Genomic DNA, 23,984 nt, shown 5'->3' with positions numbered 1-23,984 from the left:
ATATATAAAACTGAATGTGTGTGTGTGTGTGTGTATCACCAACCAATCACGAAGCATCTTTCATTTCAACAGAGCTGTTCAAAAGAAGCTGAGCTATGATTGTTTGCTATGAGCAACAGGTTTAATAATCTTTATTTATAATAATAATCTTTATTTTTATATAGCGCTAACATATTCCAGTTTCTCTTAAAGGGATCATTGGTATGGAATTTAGGGCAAATCCACTCTGCGCTTTGGTACTGACCCCAGGCCTTTGTTAAAGGGATCTCCGGTATGGAAGTCAGGGCAATTGCCTTCAAATGCTCTGGTACTGACCCCAAGCTCTCTTAAAGGGATCTCCGGTATGGAAGTTATGGTAAATCCCTCAGCGCTCTGATTCTCACCCCAGGCTTCTATTAAAGGGATCATTGCTATGGAAGTCAGGGCAAATCCACTCAGCACTCTGGTTTTGATCCCAGGCTCTCTTAAAGGGATCTCCGGTATGGAAGTTAGGGCAAGTCCCTCAGCGCTCTGATTCTGACCCCAGGGTTCTATTAAAGGGATCATTGGTATACAAGTCAGGGCAAATCCACTCAGTGCTCTGGTTCTGAACCCAGGTTCTCTTAAAAGGGATCCCCGGTAAGGAAGTTAGGGCAAATCCACTCAGCGCTCTGGTTCTGACCCAAGGCCCCTCTTAAAGGGATTCACGGTATGGAAGTTAGGGCAAATCCACTCAGCGCTCTGGTTCTGACCCAAGGCCCCTCTTAAAGAGATCCCCGGTATGGAAGTTAGGACCGTTCCACTTAGCGCTCTGGTTCTGACCCCAGGCTGACGGGATGATGTGGGATATTAGTAGTAGTCCGGTGGCTCTGGCTGAAGGGATGATGTGGGATATTAGTGGTAGTTGTCCGGTGGCTCTGGCTGACGGAATGATGTGGGATATTAGGGGTAGTAGTCCGGTGGATCTGGCTGATGGGTCGATGTGGGATATTAGAGGTAGTAGTCCAGTGGGTCTGGCTGACGGGATGATGTGGGATATTAGTGGTAGTTGTCCGGTGGCTCTGGCTGACAGGATGATGTGGGATATTAGGGGTAGTAGTCCGGTGGCTCTGGCTGACGGGATGATGTGGGATATTAGGGGTAGTAGACCGGTGGCTCTGGCTGACGGGACGATGTGGGATATTAGGAGTAGTAGTCAGTGGCTCTGGCTGATGGGACGATGTGGGATAATAGGGGTTGTTGTCCGGTAGCTCTGGCTGACGGGATGATGTGGGATATTATAGTGAATGTGGCTATGTGGAGTGGGCGGGGCTCTACACTGAGATATATATATACACACTAGCTGCAGAGCCCGACGCTGCCCGGGCATAGTAACTAACTGTGGTTAGTTATAGCAAATTATAATTATCCTCCATCCCATAGTCCCGTGCCCATATACCCATCATACATATCCACGATCCCATAGGACCGTGCCCATATACCCATCATACATAGCCACGATCCCATAGGACCGTGCCCATATACCCATCATACATATCCTCCATCCCATAGTCGAGTGCCCATATACCCATCACACATCCTCCATCCCATAGTCCCATGCCCATATACCCATCATACATATTTGCCATCCCATAGTCGAGTGCCCATATACCCATCACACATCCTCCATCCCATAGTCCCGTGCCCATATACCCATCATACATATCCTCCATCCCATAGTCCAGTGCCCATATACCCATCACACATCCTCCATCCCATTGTCCCGTGCCCATATATCCGTCATACATATCCTCCATCCCATAGTCCAGTGCCCATATACCCATCACACATCCTCCATCCCATAGTCAACCATTATGACATCATAATGAGCGGCGGGGCTTGCAACCTATGATGACATCAGCATCACCATGGCAACCATTATGACATCATAACGAGGGGCGGGGCTTGATAAACACACACTTTTTCCCCATTATGTAGATAGGAGCAAAATTGTTTGGTGAATTGGAACGCGCGGGGTTAAAATTTCACCTCACAACATAGCCTAGGACACTCTCGGGTTCCAGACGTGTGACTGTGCCAAATTTTGTGGCTGTAGCTGCGCCAGTGCGGATGCCAATCCCGGACATACATACATACACACACTTGAGCTAGATAGAATCATTACAATTTGTTATAACTAACCGTAGTTAGTTACTATGGCCGGGCAGCGCTGGGCTCTTCAGCTAGTAGACAATAAAATCGGAAATTCCCCTGTGTGTAAGTCCCCCGTGCGCACATTCCTTATGGGACGCAGCTTAAAGGGAATCTGTCATCAGGTTTTTGTTACCTCATCTGAAAGCAGCCTGATATAGGCAAAGAGAAGCTGAATCCAACAATGTATCAATTACATTACTGGGTGCAGCTGTTCTGATACAATCAGAGCTTTTAGATTTAACTTAGAAAGCTAACCCCGTCCACAACAGCTCATCTGTGTACAAAGTCCATAGATAGTGAGCTGCATATCACAGGAAGGGGCGTTGCTGGACTAGTTCAGCAATGTTAAACTCTTAGTGATAAATCATTCACAGTTAGCAAACAACAGCGCACATTTTGACAAGTGACACGTCCCTGAATTTTGTGTCTCATCCTCTATCTTCTGCTGTCTTCAGATTACATAGCAAAATCTGTTGACGGATTTCCTTTAAATGGTTTGTGTAGCAGCTCGATCTGACAGAGCGTGGGGAGATGCTGACGTATTCTGGCAGCACAGATGCCGAGGCAAGAGTGTGACAACCCGCAGGTATTGTGCAAGTGATATCTTCTGATTACCAGTTTGCATGCATGATACCTGCGGGGCTTGGACAGATTCATCGGCATCAGTCCCATCCAGCATTCAACAGTGTCTCTACATGTCCGTTATCAGATCAAGGAACATAGACCTTTATGTCTCTAACGTAGTAACATTTATTCCTTTTATCTGCCAGGCCCATATGTAAAAAAAAAAAAAAAAAAAAAAGAGTTTTTCACATTTTTACTTTTTAGTATATATAAATTCTTTAACTCGTTTACCCCCGAGGGTGGTTTGCACGTTCATGACCGGGCCAATTTTTACAATTCTGACCACTGTTCCTTTATGAGGTCAGAACTCTGGAACACTTCCATGGATCCCGGTGATTCTAACACTGTTTTCTTGTGACATATTGTACTTCATGTTAGTGGTAAAATTTCATTCATATAACTTGCGTTTATTTGTGGGAAAAAAAAAGGAAATTTGGAGAAAATTTTGAAAATTTCGCAATTTTCCAACTTTGCATTTTCATGCCCTTAAATCACAGAGTTATGGCACACAAAAAACTTAATAAATAACATTTCCCAAGTGTTTACTTTACATCAGCACAATTTTGGAACCAAAATTTTCTTTTGTTAGGAAGTTATAAGGGTTAAAAGTTGACCAGCGATTTCTCATATTTACAACACCATTTTATTTTTAGGGACCACATCACATTTGAAGCCACTTTGAGGGGTCTATATGATAGAAAATACCCAAAAGTGACACCATTCTAAAAACTGTACCCTTCAAGGTGCTCAAAACCACATTCAAGAAGTTTATTCAGGTGCTTCACAGGAATTTTTTAAATGTTTTTAAAAAATGAACATTAAACTTTTTTTCACAAAAAAATTACTTGAGGTCCAATTTTTTTTTATTTTACCAAGGGTAACAGGAGAAATTGGACTGCAAAAGTTATTGTGCAATTTGTCCTGTGTACACTGATACCTGATATGTGGGGGGGACCACTGTTTTGGCGCATGGCAGAGCTCAGAAGGGAAGGAGCGCCGTTTGACTTTTTCACTGCAAAATTGGCTGGAAATCAGATCGGACGCCATTTCACGTTTGGAGAACCCCTGATGAGCCTAAACAGTGGAAACCCCCAACAAGTGACCCCATTTTGGAAACTAGACCCCCCAAGGAACTTATTTAGATATGTGGTGAGCACTTTGAACCCCCAAGGACTTCACAGAAGTTAAAAACTTACAGCCGTACAATTACGAAATCATATTTTTTCCACAAAAATGATCTTTTCACCCTCAATTTTTATTTTCCCAAAGGTAACAGGACCCCAAAAGTTATTGTGCAATTTGTCCTGAGTACGCTGATACCCCATATGTGGGTGTAAACGACTATTTGGGTGCAAAGCAGAGCTTGGAAGGGAAGCAGCACCATTTGACTTTTTTGGCTGGAATTGAGATCGGACGCCATGTCGCGTTTGGAAAGCCCCTGATGTGCCAAAACACAGGAAACCCCCCACAAATGACACCATTTTGGAAACTAGACTCCCCAAGGAACTTATCTAGATGTGTGGTGAGCACTTTGAACCCCCAAGTGCTCCACAGAAGTTTATAACGCCCGGGCGTCAAAATAAAAAAATCATATTTTTTCCACAAACATGATCTTTTAATCCCCAGTTTTTCTTTATTTTTCCAAGGGTAACAGGAGAAATTGGACCCCAAAAGTTGTTGTCCAATCTGTCCTGAGTACGCTGATATCCCATATGTGGGAGAAAACTACTGTATGGGCACACGTCGGGGCTCGGAAGGGAAGTAGTGACGTTTTGGAATGCAGACTTTGATGGAATGGTCTGCGGGTGTCATGTTGCCTTTGGAGAGCCCCTGATGTACCTAAACTGTGGAAACCCCCCACAAGTGACCCCATTTTGGAAACTAGACCCCCCAAGGAACTTATCCTGATGTTTGGTGAGCACTTTGAACCCCCAAGTGCTTCAAAGAAGTTTATAACACCCGGGCGTGAAAATAAAAAAATCATATTTTTTTTCCACAAAAATGATATTTTTGCCCCCAATTTTTTATTTTCCTAAGGGTAACAGGAGAAATTGGACCCCAAACGTTATTGCGCAATTTGTCCTGAGTAGGCTGATACCCCATATGTGGGGGTAAAACACTGTATGAGCGCATGGCAGAGCTTGGAAGGGAAGGAGCACCGTTTGACTTTTTCAACGCAGAATTGGCTGGAATTGAGATCAGACGCCATGTTGCGTTTGGAGAGCCCCTGATATGCCCAAACAGTGGAAACCCCCAATTCTAAGTCCAACCCTAACCCCAACACGCCCCTAACCCTAATCTCAACCCTAACCCTAACTTCCTAATGGGAAAATGGAAATAAATACATTTTTTTTGTAATTTTATTATTTTTCTCTAACTAAGGGGGTGATAACGGGGGGTTTGATTTACTATTTATAGCGGGGTTTTATTTTTGGCAGCTGTCGCACGCTAAAAGACGCTTTTTATTGTAAAACTAGTTTATGCATCACCACATTTTGAGAGCTATAATTTTTCCATATTTTGACCCACCGAGTCATGTGAGGTCTTATTTTTTGCAGGACGAGTTGATGTTTTAATTGGTACCATGTTTGGGCACGTGACTTTTTTTTATTGCTTTTTATTCCGATTTTTGGGAAGCAGAATGAATAAAAACCAGCATTTCATGAATTTCTTTTGGGGGGTGCGTTTACACAGTTCCGCGTGTGGTAAAATTGATAAAGCTATTTTATTCTTTGGGTCAGTAAGATTACAGTGACACCTCATTTATGTCGTTTTTTTATGTTTTGGCACTTTTATGCAATGAAAACAATTTTATATAAAAAAATAATTATTTTTGCATCGCATTATTCTACGAGCTTTAACTTTTTTATTTTTTCACTGATGACGCTGTAAGGCGGCTCGTTTTTTTGCGGGACAAGATGACGTTTTCAGGCGTGGCTATGTAGCGGTTGAGAGAGGACACACTTAGGGAGAGCTCCTGACATCCTGTAATTATCCGGCCAGCGGACCCCTGTTACTGCGACATACCTGCCGGTGTCGGCACCCCCCCTGGACTCTGGAACACTCCTGGACCCCAGCGGGAGGACGTCGCTGGGCTCCAGTGGGCTGATAATTGTGAAGGCCGGGGTGGCCGGCGGGGCCTGCACGAGGACGCGGCCAATTTCAGAAGCGCGCGCTGTGGCTGTAAGAGACGCGGAGCCAGCTCCCATCACTGCAGCGCTGACAGGAGCACACATTCTGAGGATCTGAGGGGGACAAGCGGTGAGTGCTCTGGAAGATTGGGCCCCGCGCTCCCCCCAGCTAAGTCACCTAGCCTGCCGACGTTATTACTTCAGGGGCCTCTGGACCCCTCCCTGGCTGCTGTCTCTGTGGGCACTGCGGATCCCCTCCTGGCCATAGGGGTTCTCGTTTGCTGCTCAGAGCCGGACATTACCTCTCTGCGTGGCCCCCCTGCTCTGTGCTGCTCTTGGGACTCTGTCACCATCATATTGTGACGTCTGCCTGCGGTCTGGGCTGCAGCCGGACAACACCCCGAGAAACACTGATACCCTTTACCCCTATACAGGGATCTGGATTTATAGCAGAGCCCAGGAGGTGCTGTCTGAATAGGAGCAAAGACCAGAGCAGGACGGTCGCCAGAAAGGTGTTCCAACACAGGACACAAAGGTAATGATATCTGAGACTAAACCAGTCAGGCAGAAATGGTATAAGCACGGTAGACAGAAGCAAAGACAGATACCAGGTCGAAGCCAGAGTCATAAACCAGGGGAGTCGCAGAGGTACCAAATCGTTAGACAGAAGCAGAGTCAGAATCCAGGCCGAAGTCAGTGTCATAAACCAGGAGAGTCGCAGAGGTACAGAATCGTTAGGCAGAAGAAGAGTCAGAATCCAGGCCGAAGTCAGTGTCATAAACCAGGAGAGTCGCAGAGGTACAGAATCGTTAGGCAGAAGAAGAGTCAGAATCCAGGCCGAAGTCAGTGTCATAAACCAGGAGAGTCGCAGAGGTACAGAATCGTTAGGCAGAAGAAGGGTCAGAAGTCCAGGCAAAAGTCAGAGTCAGTCAACAGTAATTCACACAGTAACACGCAGGGGAACCAAGAATATATCCGGCGGCCTGCAAGAGCAGTCCCAAGGTATTTGAGGGATCAGGTCATCCCTTACAGGCCCGTGGCCTGATGATGTCATCCGGACCGCCCCCAGGACCAGGCTGGATGGTAATGCACCAGCCCCTTCATGACTGACCGAGGAGCGAAGCCTGCGTCCAGCGGACGCCTGCGCAGGAACCTCATGACTATCGCCGCCACCACTCGGGGTTGAAGCACAACGCCTCCCAGAGACCAAGGCCGAGACTGCAGGCCACGGGTCAGACGGTGATAGGACAGTCCGGCGCCTCCTAGTGGTCGAGGCCGGAACAGCAGGCCCTGAGTCTGACGGTGATGTGATAGTCCGGCGCCTCCTACTGGCCGAGGCCGGAACAGCAGGCCCTGAGTCTGACGGTGATGTGATAGTCCGGCGCCTCCTACTGGCCGAGGCCGGGACAGCAGGCCCTGAGTCTGGCGGTGCCGTGACACATATAATAGCCCTGCTGTGTTTATAACTTTGGACCAGGGAACCCCCAGAATATACCATTCCTGTTACCTTGCTGTGCCATATTTCTATTGAAGATGAACCGCTCCAAGGGGTCAGGAGCAGCTGAGAAATTGAAAGAGTTTGCTAGAACTAGCCATTCTGATACAACACAGTCCCTTAGAAATAACCCCTCACAGGCTCAGCGTAAAAATCGTCCCCCTGGGGGGTGAGGAGGAGAGCGAGCAGGAGGATTTAACCCTCAAGCAGGCGTCCCAACAGTTTATGCAGGCCATCTCCTTAACCAGGACATCGCTGACTGGGAAAATAGAGGACGTGTACACCGAGGTGGGGCGTCTTTGGCAAGATATGCAGGCCATGAAAGGGCGCATTGCGGAGGTGGAGACAAGGGTGTCCCAGGTAGAGGACACCATCACACCCATGGAGGCCAAGCTAACGAAAGTGGCGGGCTCTATGAACGCATGGAGGCAAAAAGCAGATGACCTGGAGAATAGAATGCGTCAGAATAATATCCGAGTTATTGGTCTGCTGGAACGCTTGAAGGTCAACATCCGGAGCAATTTCTAGAAGATTGGCTTAAAACTTCTCTGGGGGATGAATTCTCCCCAACATTTGCTGTGGAAAGGGCTCACAGGGTCCCTACAAGGCCTCTTCCTCCTGGAGCCCCACCTAGACCTTTCCTGGCACGTCTCCTCAACTGCAGAGACAGGGATGCGATTCTACGTCTATCACGGCAAAAAATTCCCATTAAATTTAACAATGCCACAATCTCGATTTTCCCAGATTTCTCCATGGAACTTCAGAAACAATGGGCACAGTTCATGGAAATCAAGAAGCGGCTCCGGGAGAAGAATGTTATGTACTCAATGATCTATCCGGCCCGACTATGGGTGGTCCACGAGGGTTCTTCTATGTTTTTTACGGATCCAGCGGAAGCGGCTGAGTGGCTGCGGTCCCACAAGGGGTCTGCCGCGAAGGAATCCTAATGTATCTATTGTTAGTCAGAATTCTTCTATTAATGGTTTGACTGGAGCTTTTTCCGCAGGCATCCCGATTACCAACAATACCGGACACTGAGCTCAGTGATGCTATCCCCTTGTTTATCTCATGATGGGAGCACAGGACTCTGCTCCAATATTGTTTGTTGCTTTTTTACTCTGTTTTTTCTTTATAATGGTTCTATTTGTTCTTTAGGAAGAAGTCACAGCCAACAGCAATCTAAATCTCTATGTGGTGTCTCTCGGGTAATGATATACGTCATATCCAGCGGAGTAAAAATGGGGTCTGAGATGATATGTATGACATGGAACATGAGAGGTATAAAAAGCCCTTGGAAAAAGATCAAGATTTTCTCGCAGATTAGACACTATCACCCTCACATTGTGGCCTTGGTGAAGACGCACCAGACCAGGGATACAGCTCGGTGCGTGTAGAAGCCTTGGGTACAAAGGTCTGTTCATGCATTCCATACTAGCTATTCGAGAGGGGTTTCACTGTTGGTACATAGAGACGTTAGATGGGAAGCCAGGGAGACCCGGTGGGATCCTGAGGGTCGTTTTGTCTTCGTATATGCATTGTTAAATACCAGGAAATATGTAGTTCTATGTGTTTATAATCCCCCCCGGCTAATATGTCCATTCTTCAGAAGGCGATGTGTTTTGCCCTAAATTATCCAGATGCAGATGGTATCTGCATGGGAGACTTCAATATGGTCATGAACAACTGCCTTGATAAACTGAGATTGGGTGATGGAATATCTGGGGGGGTCCCTCCACCAAATGCAACTCAGCTGTCACTATTCATGGAGGGTAGTGGGTGGTTGGATTTGTGGAGGGTGCGTCACCCTGAGTCGAGAGAGTATACCTGTCACTCATCCACTAAACGCTCTCTATCGCGCATAGATTATATATTCGGATCCAGTGGTCTGGCGATGTGGTTGGATAACATAGAACATGGCAGTAGGGGGATCTCAGACCATAGCCCGGTCATTCTTAAATTTAAATATGGGCAACTAAATAACAGGATAGTTTGGAAGTTGAACCCTTTCTGGCTGAAATTGATAGTATTTCCCGATAGAACGATCGATCAATTGCGCTGTTGCATCTCGTCCCATCCAGAACCTCAGGATATCAATCTATTTTGGGATACCCTTAAGGCATATCTGAGGGGTTGCTTATCTTCCACGATCTCTTATATCAAGCGGGCAACCTCAAGGGAGGATGATGAGATGGAGCAACGATTGAAAGACTCAGAGGCTGCATACTTATCTAATCAAACTAACGGCAATAGGATTGAGTGGTTGGCTGCTCAGAGGTTACATCTAAGCGTAAATTATTCTTTGCCCGTCAGTCTTATTTTGAGCTGGGAAATCAGGCAAGCAAATTTTTGGCCTATCTGGTACGCCAACATAATACCTCTAATACAATATTAGAGATTCTTTAGTCGGATGATTCGTTGGTGTCTTCAACCGAGGAGATACCCGGCTGCTTCTACGATTACTACAGGTCATTATATGAATCTAAAAGTGATTCTGATAATTTGGGGTGTTTGGATTACTTGTCAGATGTAACATTCCCTACATTAGATCCTGACCAGCGAGCCTTTATGGACGCTGAATTCACTGCGGAGGAGATTGAAAATGCCATGACGAACATGGCCTCTGAAAGGCCCCTGGGCCAGACGGGTTTCCTATTGAATTATACAGGAAATATCGGGATATATTAACGCCACTTTTGATAAAGGTATTTCGGGGGATTTGGGAAGAGGAATCTATGCCTGAATCCTTTTATGAGGCCAATATCATAGTGCTTAGGAAGGAGGGGAAGGACCCTTTGGAATTTGGATCTTATCGTCCCATATTTTTAGTAAATGTGGACTATAAAATTTTTACTAAGATCCTAGCTACCAGATTGAATTCAATTATATTGAACCTTATACATCCTGACCAGATGGGCTTTATGCCTGGTAAGAGCACTTCCATTAACATCAGATGAGTCCAGTCGATAGTCCAATATAGCTCCCTAATGCCAGACAACAAATGGGCACTGGCATCGCTAGATGCCGCCAATGCTTTTGACTCTTTTGAGTGGCCTTTCCTCTCCGCATGCTTGCAGAGGTATGGCTTTGGTGATAAGTTTATAAAATGGGTCAAAATACTTTATATGAAACCTAAAGCCTGTATTAATGTAAATAATTCCATATCTGAGTCTTTTTCATTACATAGGGGGACTCGTCAGTGGTGCCCCCTTTCCCCGGCCCTCTTCACCCTTGCGATTGAGGCACTGGCAATACGTATAAGGTCTTCCCCTGGCATTAAGGGTATAGATATAGCGGGTCGAGTAGATACCATAGGTTTATATGATGACGATATGGTGATATTTATGGATGAAGCGGAGGAAACTCTGCCGCAAGTAATTGCCACTATAAATAGATTCAGTAAATATTCAGGTTTATATATAAATTAGGAGAAGTCCGCCCTGTTACCCCTCTCCCATGCCCCGATGCCCCGACTAGAGGCTCTCTCCTCGCTGTCTATTGTATCTAGCTTTAAATATTTGGGTATCTACATATCTCATAACAGTACACTTGACTCACAACTTAATATCCACCCACTGCTGGAACTAGTTAGAGTTAAATTTGCAACTTGGAGAAAACTCCCGCTATCTGTAGCCGAACGCATTAACCTGATTAAAATGATATTGCTCCCTATGCTTAGCTACTCCCTTCAGCACAGTGCTGTAATGGTGCCCAAATCCTTCATTGTGAATCTCAATTCCCAGATCACATCTTTTATATGGGGGAAAACTAGACCAAAAGGAGATTTTTGTGTACTCACCGTAAAATCTCTTTCTCTTAGCCTTTAATTGGGGGACACAGAACCGTGGGTGTTATGCTGCTGTCCACTAGGAGGCGACACTATGCATAATCTGAAAAAGATTAACTTTGGCTCCTCCTCTGCAGTATACACCCCTGGACGGCGTCAGCCTTCTCCAGTTTTGTGCCAAAGCATAAGGAGGAACGTAACTAAATAACATAACCATGCCTGTAAGAAGGCTACTATGTACGGGCTCAAAGAACAATATGAGAACTCAACAGTAAACAACGGCCCGTAAGGGCAACAGGGTGGGAGCTGTGTCCCCCAATTAAAGGCTAAGAGAAAGAGATTTTACGGTGAGTACACAAAAATCTCCTTTACTCTGTCGCCTAATTGGGGGGACACAGAACCGTGGGACGTCCCAAAGCAGTCCCTGGGTGGGAAGCAGTGGACGAATATTGTGTTGACAGTTCCCTAGACTTGGGGTACTGCCGCCTGCAGAACCAGTCTACCCAGGCTCGCATCCGCTGAGGACTGGGTATGAACACTGTAGTGTTTCGTAAACGTGTGTAGGCTAGTCCAAGTGGCCGCCTTACACACTTGTTGTGCCGAAGCCTGATGCCGAATGGCCCAGGAGGCCCCTACTGCCCGTGTAGAGTGTGCCGTGATACCAGCCGGAAGAGGGGAACTGTTAAGTCGGTAGGCCTCATGTATGGTGGACTTGATCCACCTGGCAAGGGTAGCCTTGGAAGCTGGCATCCCCTTGCGACTACCTTCCGGAAGAATGAAGAGGGAATCAGATTTCCGGAAAGGTGCAGTCCTGGACACGTAAATCCGCAATGCTCTGACGAGGTCAAGCGTATGCAGAGCCTTCTCCACTCTATGAACCAGAACCGGGCAAAGGGAAGGCAGTGAAATCTCCTCATTAAGGTGAAAGTTGGACACAACCTTCGGAAGGAAGGATGGTACCGTGCGGAGAACCACCTTGTCCTGGTGAAAGGCTAGGAAAGGCCGTCTGCAGGAATGTGCTGACAATTCCGACACTCTGCGTAACGAGGTGATCGCCACTAGAAAAACCACTTTCTGAGACAGAATGGAGAGTGGAACTCCTCTAAGAGGTTCGAAGGGTGGAGCTTGCAATGCTGTCAGGACCAGATTGAGGTCCCACGTATCCAGCGGACGTTTGTAGGGAGGAACAAATCGGGAAACTCCCTGGATGAAAGTCCTTACTTGCGGTTTAATAGCAATGCGCTTTTGAAAAAGGACTGAAAGCGCCGACACCTGACTCTTAAGCGAACTTAAGGATAGCTTGGCATCTAGGCCCGATTGAAGAAAACCTAGTACCTTCGGGAGGGAATAAGGGAGTGGGACTTGTCCATGAGATTCGCACCAAGAAAAGAAAGCTCTCCAGGTAGGATAATAGAGCTTGGCGGAGGCAGGCTTCCTTGCCCTGATCATAGTTGCAATGACTGCCGGTGAAAAACCTGCCTGGGTTAGAATCCAGGTTTCAAGGGCCATGCCGTCAAATTGAGAGCCCCTGAATTCTGGTGGAAGAACGGACCTTGAGATAGAAGGTCGTGATGGTCGGGTAGACGCCAGGGGGCGTCTGCCGTAAGTTGGACGATGTCGGCGTACCATGTACGTCTGGGCCAGTCTGGCGCGATGAGGATGGTCGGAACTCCCTCTTGCTTGATCTTCCTCACGACCCTGGCGATTAGGGGGAGGGGTGGAAAAAAGTACTGGAGTCGGAACTGGGACCAGTCCTGGACCAGGGCATCCGCTCCGAGCGACCGCGGGTCGTGTGTCCTGGCCATGAAATTGGGGACCTTGGTATTGAGATGGGATGCCATTAGGTCCACCTCCGGGGTTCCCCAGCGTTGACAGATCTGGTAAAAAATCTCGGGATGGAGAGACCACTCCCCCGAGTCCATTCCTTGCCTGCTGAGGAAGTCGGCGTCCCAGTTTTCTACACCCGGAATGTGTACCGCAGAAAGTACCGACCTCGTGTCTTCCGCCCAGCGGAGGATATGAGCCACTTCTCTCATCGCCTGGGCGCTGCGGGTCTCGCCTTGGTGGTTCACGTATGCCACAGCCGTGGCATTATCCGACTGTATCCGTATGTGCGAGGCTGCAAGCAAGTGATGAAAGGCTCTCAGTGCCAAGAGGATGGCCCTGATTTCCAGAACATTGATGGGCAATGTCACTTCCCTCGGTGACCACTTGCCCTGTGCCCTGTGATGTAGGTGCACCGCCCCCCAGCCTGTCAGGCTTGCATCGGTAGTCAGGATCTTCCATTGTCCTGAGAGGAATGGCTTCCCTCGTGTAAGCGAGGTTGGTTTGAGCCACCAATGCAGGGACCTCCTGGTTGATGACGTCAACCTGAACTCCCTGTCGAGGGAGAAGGGGCTCCTGTCCCAAGATCTGAGTATGGCTAGTTGAAGGACCCTGAGGTGAAACTGGGCAAATGGCACTGCCTCTATTGCTGCTGCCATCCTGCCGAGGACTCTCATGGCAAACCGGAGAGATCGAGGAGGACTGCGAAGGAGTGTGCGAACTCCCAGACGGATGGCCAGTGTCTTGTCCTTGGGAAGGAGCACCAGGCCCCTGGCGGTGTCGAATACCATTCCCAGGAATGTTAGAGTCCGAGTTGGGATAGTCGACGATTTCTGTAGGTTGACTAGCCATCCTAGGCGACTCAGAGTGTCTAGTGTGATTGAGACACTGACCTCGCAGTCTTTGAAAGTGGGAGACTTGATGAGGAGGTCGTCCAGGTACGGGACAACTAGGATGCCTCTTGAGTGCAGGACGTCCATGGTGGCCGCCATGACTTTGGTGAACGTTCTTGGAGCCGTGAGGAGTCCGAACGGAAGGGCGACAAACTGGTAGTGGTTTTGGTTGACCGCGAACCTGAGAAACCTTTGGTGGGCGGGAGCAATTGGTATGTGGAGATACGCATCCTGTATGTCTATGGAGGCGAGGTATTCTCCCTGGTCCATGGATGCAATGATGGACCGGAGGGACTCCATGCGGAAATGACGGACCCGTACGTAATTGTTGAGCTGTTTTAGGTCCAGTATGGGTCGGACGCCGCCTCCTTTCTTGGGGACTACGAACAAATTTGAGTAGAATCCTCAGAATCTCTCGTTCGCGGGAACCGGCACCACAACTCCTGATTGAAGGAGAGAGGAAACCGCTTGGTGGAAAGCACGAGCCTTTTCTGGTGTTGTTGGAGGAATAGAAAGGAAGAACCGGTTCGGTGGGCTGGAAGTGAACTCTATCTTGTATCCGGAAGACACTATTTCCCTGACCCACCTGTCTTCTGTAATAGGCAGCCAGACTTGCTGAAAGAGTAAAAGTCGGCCGCCTACTGGTGGGGTGTCTTCCGGAGGTCGCGAGTCATGATGAAGCGAAGTTCTGAGGTTTTCCTCCCTTGGGTTTCACTTGGCCTGCTTTCGACTGCCAAGACCTGTCCGGTCGCTGCTGCGTCCGTGGGTTGTCTCTGCGTGGAGAACGGTTACGGTTTTGCACTGGGCGCGAAACGGACCAGCCCGAGGAATTCCGAAAGGATCGGAATCGCGTCTGGTTTCTTCGTTTAAACGTGCGTTTCGGTTTTAGTTGAGGGAGAGAGGTACTCTTACCCCCAGTGGCATTGGCTATCATGGTGTCCAACTTTTCGCCGAAAAGTCTTCCAGTAAAATACGGAAGTCGCGTGAGGGACTTCTTTGAGGCCGCATCCGCTTTCCATTCTCGCAGCCAGAGGATGTGTCGGATCGTGATGGCGTTTGATGCTATTCCCGCTACACCTCTGGCGGAATCCAGGGCTGCATGAATCATGTAGTCTGCTACCACTGCTATCTGGACCGCTTGGTCCGAGAGCTCAGGATTTGAAGCCTGAAGACCCTCCTGTAGTTTTTTGGCCCAAGCCAGGATGGCCTTGGCTGCCCAAACTGAAGCAAACGCAGGGCCCAGAGAGGCGCCTGCCGCTTCGAAAATAGAACGAGCCATGCGTTCTACTTGCCGGTCTGCTGCGTCCCTGAGGGTTGAGCTATCCGGCAGAGAGAGTAAAGTCTGCGCTGCTAGCCTAGAAACCGGAGGGTCCACTTCAGGTGGATCTGTCCATTATTTGGTGTCTTTCTGTGGGAAGGGGTACTTCGCTTCCAAATATTTGCGATTAGCGAATTTTTTCTCAGGCTGCGCAAACTGTTTGGTAAGTATTTTCTCAAACTCATGGTGATTAGGGAAGAGCTTAGGTGGTTTCTGAACACTTTCGAAGCAAATCCTATGTTCTGGGACTTCCGGGGCCGACTCTGGAATTTTTAGCACCCGATGAATGGCAGAAATTATGTCCTCAACTAGCGCTGTATTGCTAGGGGGAGAAGGTACCACGGACCTGACCGTTTCGTTATCTGAGTCGGAGTCACAGATGCCCTCTGAATCCTGTGCCTCGCTAAGGTGATCCCTGGAGGGCGACCTGGGGCGGGGGTCTTCTGTGGTGGGGGATCCCTGTGGTAAATTGCACTGTCTGTCTGTGGCAGGGGACTGCCCAGGAGACCTGGAATGACGCTGTCTCTCCCTGGAGGGGGACGACCTTGTGCTATAGTGCGACTCAGGTAATCGAGACCTGTGGGTCCGCTTACGTCTGTGAGAGTCGGAAGCAGCATGTTCCTGAGACAAGCTGTCCGTTTGCTGTGTACCGTCCATAGCCGGGGCCCGACTCTGTAGAGCTTGCAGTAATGTAGCAGTTAGGTTGTCTATGGACTGTGACATAGACTGAGACATCTGAGTTGCCCATTCCGGCGTGGCCTGTGACACTGAAGCGTCAGTAGGGACTCCCTGGGGTTCTGACCCAGAGTTCTGGATGCAGTCCCGGCAGTGCGGATACGTGCTGCCACTAGGGAGCGTGGCTTTGCAGGCTGTGCAGAATGCATAGAAACATTCCTGCCTGGTTCTCTTCCTTGAGCCCGGCATAGTGCACAGAGGCTGGCTATAAGGGATCGTACAGGGGTGGCTACGCAGAGGGAACCCACAGAGAGCCTTATAGGAAGTATAGATTCACAGCTGAGTAATGAGAACCCAGCTGTGAGCTTACCCCACCGGTGTGCCCCTAGGTCCAGCGCCGACAGATCCCAGTTCTGTGCCCCCCGGAGACCGCTGTGATGCTCCTCTCCTGGATCTCATCCAGAAAAAATGGCCACCGGGACTCTGAGGAGAGGGAGGAGGGGGCGGAGAGCTGAAGAGGGCACGCTGGGCTGTGTAAAAACGCGCCCTTTCTGCCTCAATCCGCCCCTTCTATGACACTCCAGTGTGTCATTTTGGTCATCCGGGGGGCGGGCCGGGGGGCGGGGAAAAGGCGGCGGCTTTGGCTAGGCCGAAGCAGCGGTCTAAATTAGAGGCCTGATGCCCAGGAGGGCTCCAGAGCGGCGCGGTAGTCCGGGGGGGGCGGATTTGTACCAGACCCCCCCAGAATGGTCGACTGGATAGCGGTGGGGGTAGCAGGGGTAGCGGTTTCTGTATGGGGGGCCCCTGAAGCGCTATGGAGCCGCTGCTGTTGCAGAGACAGGGAGGCAGAAAAGCCCTGTCTCTGCTGTGCCATCCAGTCCGCACCCTCCCCCGGCCCCAACAGGATCCCTCAGCCGGCCTGGGGTCCCTGGAAGCTGCGGAATGCTGCCTGATCTCCGACCCTACCTGAGGCGTCTCAACCTAATGCCCCCTGCGGGGGATTAGGGAGGGTGCGTCTGTCACCGTCAGGGGGTCTTCATCCTCGCCTCAACCTCAACCCAGACCCCTTAAAGGGGTTGGGGAAGGAGGGGGGTCTCGACCTCGAACCAGGACCCGAGGGACTGGGGAGGGAGCGACATGGGGAATAGCCACCTCGACCTCAACCGGGTACCCCTAATAGGGGACCGAGGAGGGAGCCATGCCGGGAGTCTCGCTGGAGACCCACTTTTCTTCATCTGTATTTCCGGACGAAAAAAGGAAAAAAACGGAAGAAAAAAAGGTGTGCCTCCTTGCGACACTAAGCAAAAACTGGAGAAGGCTGACGCCGTTCAGGGGTGTATACTGCAGAGGAGGAGCCAAAGTTAATCTTTTTCAGATTATGCATAGTGTCGCCTCCTAGTGGACAGCAGCATAACACCCACGGTTCTGTGTCCCCCAATTAGGCGACAGAGTAAACTTAAATTGTCCACCCCACAAAGGCCTAAAAAAGGAGGTGGGGCGGCGTTACCAGATTTTTTCCTATATTATTTGACTGGGCAGGCTAAAGCCCTAAGTAAATGGATACCGAGTAATTATCTCGCCAATTCTGAAAATCGCCTGCTTCATGCTGCACGAACTGATTGCCCACTGGGTTTCCTGGAGTCGGAGAAGACTAATGTCCCTCGTCTACCACTCTTGCTCCGAATGGCGCGATTAGCATGGAGGCAAATTAAGAAAGTGATTGGATTTAAGGATATTATAGCTGAAATGCCCCTGTGGAATAATGATTATTTTCCCGAATTACTAAATCACCCATCCACTGATTTTTGGATTCAACATAACGTCTCCTCGATGGGGGACTTGTATGATCAGGGGACCTTAATGTCTTTTGAGGAATTACAAGTTACACGTGGTATCCCGAGATCCCAATTTTTCCGCTATCTACAGCTAAGATCGGCTCTTCAGTCACACACAAGGTGTGTGGGCCATACTATTTTGTCTCTACCTCTGATAGGAATCCTTAATTTGCAGGGTCCCCAGGGCCTTATCTCCTCTTTGTATACATACATGCTGTCGGTGTGAGCAGAATCTGCCATAAGCTCTATTAAAGGGAAGTGGGAAAGACTCATCCCCGATACGCAGGGAGAGGAGTGGGAAGAGATCCTGGAGTCTCCGATCGGAGTATCACCATCTATTAATAATAGATACAATATACAATTATATATAATAAACCAATCATATTTGACTCCGACACTACTTTTTAAGGTCAGTCGATTTCAAACATCAGAATGTTTGCGATGTCACTCACCAGATTTCATTCACATGATATAGCAGTGTCCCACTATCCTACATTACTGGAAAGAGGTGACATTGTTCTTGCCATCCCTGGTGCAGGCCCCTGTCCCTTTTGAACCACTGGTTTGCTTGTTTGGGGTCTGGGATGAGGAGATTTGGGGTCGCCATATCGGGATCTTTCTGCGTGAGACGCCGTTTATGACACGGAAGGTATTGGCACTGCGTTGGATGGGAAATTCAGGTCCCTCCCTTAGAATCTGGATTGACTTGGTAAACTCGATTGTTCCATACGAACGCACGTTATATCAGAATAGAGGATGCCCGGGTAAATTTGAAAAGATTTGGGAGAGGTGGAATTCCTCTCATCTTACTTTGCAAGGTGGAGACATCGCATGTGAGACAATATGATGTAAGATACTAGGCTGCGAAATAGTAAATAACAGTTGATATAGTTGTAGTTGTAGTTTAGGAACTTACAATTAGATTTTATTATCTGAGTAACACGATAAAGGCTTGGGAGATTTGACTGACATACATGCTTCATAATGTACAGCCTGTTGTTCTTTGCGTATGCTTGAGGGGTTATGTATATATCACCCTGTATATCAATAAGAGTGTGCAATTTTTGCTTTGTACTTAATAATAGATGGAAATGTGTATGCTCTGTATACTGCTCACTACCATAAGCAAATATGTATGTTATACATTCTTTCTTGTTCTGAGGTTCAATAAATGAAATTAAAAAAAAAAAAAAAAAGATGACGTTTTGAGCGTTACGGCACTTTTTGCTCAGCGGTATGATGATAAAGCATTGTTTTTTGCTTTGTTTTTTTATTTTTATTTTTTAAGGGGTTCGCTAAAGGGGTTAACTAGTGGGACAGTTTTATAGGGCGGGTCGTTACAGATGTGGCGATACTAAATATGTGTACTTTCATTGGTTTTGTTTTTTTATATCCAAAAAATGAATTTATTAGGGAATATTTTTTTTTTTATTTATCTAGCGATTTTTTATAAATTATTTTTACACTTTTTTTTACATTATTACATTGTCCCGGGGGGGGGACATCACTGTCATGTGTCAGATCGCTGATCTGACACATAACACAGCGCTGTGTCAGATCAGCAATCTGACAGGCGCTGCACAAGGTCTCCTCATGCCTGCTCTCTGCAGGCACTGAAGAAGCAGGCTCCCTGCAGGACCCCGAAGGCCCCCGTGGCCATATTGGATCCGGGGACCTGCAGGGAAGGAGGCCCCCAGAGAAGCGCAGCACATCGCGCTGTGCTGGGGGTCTCAGGGAAGCACGGAGGGACCCTCCCTGCCAATGCTTCTCTAAACCCCCGGTACACTGCGATCATGTTTGAGCGCAGTGTGCCAGGGGTTAGCGTGCCGGTGACACATAGTGCCGGGTGTCAGCTGTGATAATCAGCTGACACCCGGCCACGATCAGCGGCGCTCCCCCCGGGGGGCGCCGCTGATCGCTATGACGTACTATCCCGTCCTTGGGAATTAAGTCCCAGGGCACATGGATGGGATAGTACGTCCAATGGCAGAAAGGGGTTAAAAGTGTTGACATTGGCCTTGCAGTTATCACCATGTACGTATAGTTCTACTTAAGTAAACGTGGGACTAAGACTCCAGTGGATCAGAGATGGTCACAGTACATGCAAATGTTATATGTTTTATACCATAAAATGGATCAGACCCGGGAACAAAAAAGAAATGTAGGAAACCTTTCCCAAAAGAAAAGGTTCCCCTTCATTTTCTCCAATGGCATTAATACAAGTGTGTGAACTAAGCCAATGTGTCACAGTATTACCGAAACAGAGAGGAGGCTTTCAGCTGTTCACTGTTAGCCACTCCTCTCTCCTATATATTCTGGGAAGCACTCTTTGCCAGAGCTAGGTTATGCTGCATGGTTGGAGATAGTGGTTGGGGGTTGTTGTTTGAGAAGGCGTTTGGTGGATTTATCTGTGACTGTTACAATATTTTGGGTGTGAGCTAATACCCTTCTTCTGTTATTTTGCTTTATTCACCATCCTTCACTCCCTGGTGTTTACGTTAGTATATTTGTATGATTGGCATTTTCCTTTATCTCTGTTTGCATTACCTTGTTAATTTGGTTGGTGTATTACGGTACTCCACTACTCCCCTCTTCCTTGGGTGGGCGAGGGGTACAGACTGAGGGCAGATTCAGGAGCTAAAGCAAGCTACGTGGCCCGGTGTCTTCACCATCAGAAGTAATCTGTGGAACAGGGCAAGCTGGATGTCCCTAGCGTTAGTGAAAGGGAAAGAGCCCCTGGTACCGGGATATCCAACAACAGAATCGTGACACCATGTCTGATTATATAAGCCAGGAATAAAAGTAGTATTTTACCTCTAAAATAACATGTAGCGTAACCCACTGCAGGGGAGGACCTTCCGAGACCACCTAAAAGACACAGATGGCATTAAAAGGGTCAGAAATAGCACATTTCGTCTAAGCATATCACATTAAAGCACAGCTTGCATCAGTGAATGCACTACTGTATTGCCAGAGGTGGCATGAAGAACAATACCCGAAGGGTATATGCACACGTTGCGGATTCTGCTGCGGATCCGCAGCAGATTCTCCTGCGGTGTACAGTACCATTATAATCAATGTAAAACAAAAAACGCTGTGCACATGCTGCGGATTTTTCCACGCAGATTTGCTGCGGATTTGAATCCGTAGTATGTCAATTCTTTGTGCGGAATCCGCAGTGTTTTTACACCTGCTCCATTATAGGAATCCGCAGGTGTAAAAATGCAGGGGAAATCCGCACAAAATCTGCAGAAAATCCGCAGGAAATCTGCACTAAATCCACAGGTAAAACGCAGGTCATTTAACCTGCGGATTTAGCAAAATCCGCGCGAAAAAATCAGCAGCAGAATTCGCAACGTGTGCACATACCCTAAATAAGACTTTCTAGATTGCAGCCCTCTGGAAGGACGCCTCTGGGAAACAGTCTTCTATCAGCAGACTGCAGCAAATGTAATTCTAGAATATGAAAGCTAAGTAGCCATGAGTAACCTTGTGACATTACAAGGCTAACCATAGGTTGTAGAGTTCTAGTATGTTACGGGGGAGACCTTTATCCCACCCATACCTTTTTCTTCTTGACGAACCTTCCATCCTCTCCAGGAAGAGGAAAGTGCTCCTCTATGAAGTCGCCAAATGCAGATAGCAGTTCTTCCTTAAAGGCTTTCTCTTCCTTAAGTTTATTTTTCAGTTTATGAATTGCACTGAGAAGGACACAACAAATAGAGATGAGATGATTAGACTTATTATTCACCACCATGCAGCAAAAGTAGCTCACATTGTAAAATCTGGTTTACAGTCCTATAAGAGAAGGATTAAGGACCCCTATACACATTAATACAAAGGCCAAAAACAGATATTGGCAGGCTCTCTAGTACAGAACGCAGGAGCACTTGGCAAAGTGAGCGCTCCTGTGTATGGAGGAATACCGGCGGAACAATTGGCCCAGACACAGATCAGCCAACAAATATCTATTGTGTATGAGCTCATACATCTTATATGGTATTAAAAAACAAATCCTGTCCACTATTTAGACAGAGATAACTTAGGACAGAAGGTCTAAAAATGCACCAAATTTATCACACTAGCACAAGACTGATAAATCTTGAGCATTTTTAGACTCTTTCACATCTCCTAATGGTTAGCTTAAATTTAGATTTCTTTTTGTACGGTGTTGAATTTAAATAGCGCACACTTTTCATCTAAACTATGTCCACTTGGAGAATGAGGTGCAAGATGTGTCTAAACACTTAACCCCTTATTGACCGAGCCAATATTGACCTTAATGACCTGGCCAAATTTTAAAGTTCTAACCAGTGTCACTTTATGAGGTTATAACTCTGGAACGCTTTAACGGATCCCGCTGATTCTTAGAATATTTTTTCATGACATTTCATACTTCATAATAGTGGTAAAATTTGTTCAATATGACTTGCGTTTATTTATGAAAAAAGCACAAATTTGTAAAAATTTTGAAAATGTTGCAATTTTCAAATTTTGAATTCTTATGCCCTTAAGAGTGATGTGTCACAAAAAATAGTTAATAAATAACATTTCCCACATGTCTACTTTATATCAGTACAATTTTTGAAACCAAATTTTTTTTTTGTAAGGACGTTATAAGGGTTAAAAGTTGACTAGCGAATTTTCATTTTTACAACAAAATTTACAAGACCGTTTTTTTTTTAGGGGACATCACATTTGAAGTCACTTTGAGGGGTCTATATGATATAAAATACCCAAAAGTGACACCATTCTAAAAACTGACCCCCTCAAGCTGCTCAAAACCAGATTCGAGAAGTTTATTAACCCTTCATGTGCTTCACAGAAATTTTTGGAATGTGGGGAAAAAAATGAACATTTAACTTTTTTTCACAAAAACGTACTTTGGATCCAAATTATTTTTATTTTCACAAGGGTAACAGGAAAAAAATGGATCCCGAAATTTGTTGTGCAATTTCTCCGAAACATGCTTATACCCAATATGTAAGGGAAAACTACTGTTTGGGTGCACGGCAGAGCTTGGAAGGGAAGGAGTGCTATTTAACTTTTTGAATGCGCAATTTGCTGGAACAATTAGCTGATGCCATGTCACATTTGGTGAGCCCCTGATGTGCCTGAACAGTGAAAATCCCCCACCAAGAAAACCATTTTGGAAAGTAGACTGATCTAGATGTATGGTGAGCACAATGAAACCTCAGGTGCTTTACAAAAGTTTATAAAAAAATCAAAGTTTTAGCCACAAAAATGTTATTTTGGCCCCAAATTTTCCATTTTCTTAAGGGTACTCAGGAGAAATTGCTCCATACAATTTGTTGTGCAATTTCTCCTGAGTACGCCAATACCTCAAATGTGGGAGAAAACTACTGTTTGTGCGCATGGCAGGGCTTAGAAGAGAAGGAGCGTAATTTGACTTTTGAATGTAAAATTTGCTGGAATGATTAGCGGACGCCATGTTCCATTTGAAGAGCCCCTGATGTTCCTAAACAATGGAAAAACCCCAAAGCGACCCCATTTTGGAAACTAGACCCCTCAATGAATGTATTTAAATGTGTGGTGAGCACCTTGAACCACCAGGTGCTTCACAGAAGTTTTTAACATCAAGCTGTGAAAATGAAAAAAAAAAATCACACTTTCCCCACAAAAAATGTTATTTTAGCCCCAAATTTTGCATTTTCATAAGGGTAACAGGAGAAATTGAACCATACAATTTGTTGTGCAATTTCTCCTGAGTAAGCTGATACCCCATATGTGATGGAATACTACTTTTGAGGCACAGTGCAAAACTCAGAAAAAAAGAGGCGCCTCATTGGAGTTCAGATTTTGCTGGAATGGTGCCAGAACAGAAACCCTAGTATGTGAACTCATTGTACAAACTACACTCCCCAATGAATTCATCTAGGAGTGAAGTGATCATACGGACACCACATATGCCTCACAGAATTTTATACCATTGAGTGGTGAAAAAAAGAATAAATTACATTTTTACCACTAAAATGTTATTTTAGCCCTAAGTTTTTAATTTTTCTAAGGGATAATAGGAAATTGTTTCACAACAAACTGAGGTCCATTTTTTCCTCAGTGCACCAATACCCTACATGCAATCGGGAAATATTTTTCATCCACAGTGCAAAGCTCAGAAGGGAAGGAGCGCCATACTATAGTGCATATTTTACTGTTATGGTTTACGGGTGCCGTGACACCACCAAAATTGACACAAGAAGTGGGTAACAATA

At 46.8% G+C, this 23,984-nt stretch overlaps 1 protein-coding gene across 5 annotated transcripts in view; it reads right to left on the bottom strand.

The window, feature by feature from the left end:
• Nucleotides 1-23,984, bottom strand: part of CENPK (centromere protein K) — a 121,149-nt gene that overhangs the window by 16,784 nt on the left and 80,381 nt on the right. For all 5 annotated transcript variants that reach the window (XR_012233864.1, XR_012233866.1, XR_012233865.1 and 2 more), the window contains exons 9-10: nucleotides 21,317-21,452; nucleotides 20,566-20,619 (exon numbers count right to left, since the gene is read on the bottom strand). Coding sequence is in view for 2 of the 5 variants with exons in the window: in XM_073584239.1 (XP_073440340.1) it covers nucleotides 20,566-20,619; nucleotides 21,317-21,452 (190 nt within the window). In the remaining 3 variants the exon portion in view is untranslated. The remainder of the gene's footprint in view (nucleotides 1-20,565; nucleotides 20,620-21,316; nucleotides 21,453-23,984) is intronic.

The sequence above is a fragment of the Dendrobates tinctorius genome, unplaced genomic scaffold (assembly GCF_039654945.1).
Source record: "Dendrobates tinctorius isolate UK_male_01 unplaced genomic scaffold, ASM3965494v1 ptg000083l, whole genome shotgun sequence".
Classification (NCBI taxonomy): Eukaryota; Metazoa; Chordata; class Amphibia; order Anura; family Dendrobatidae; genus Dendrobates; species Dendrobates tinctorius.
The sequence above is the reverse complement of the archived record's forward strand: the minus strand, read 5'-3'. Positions and strand labels throughout refer to the sequence as shown.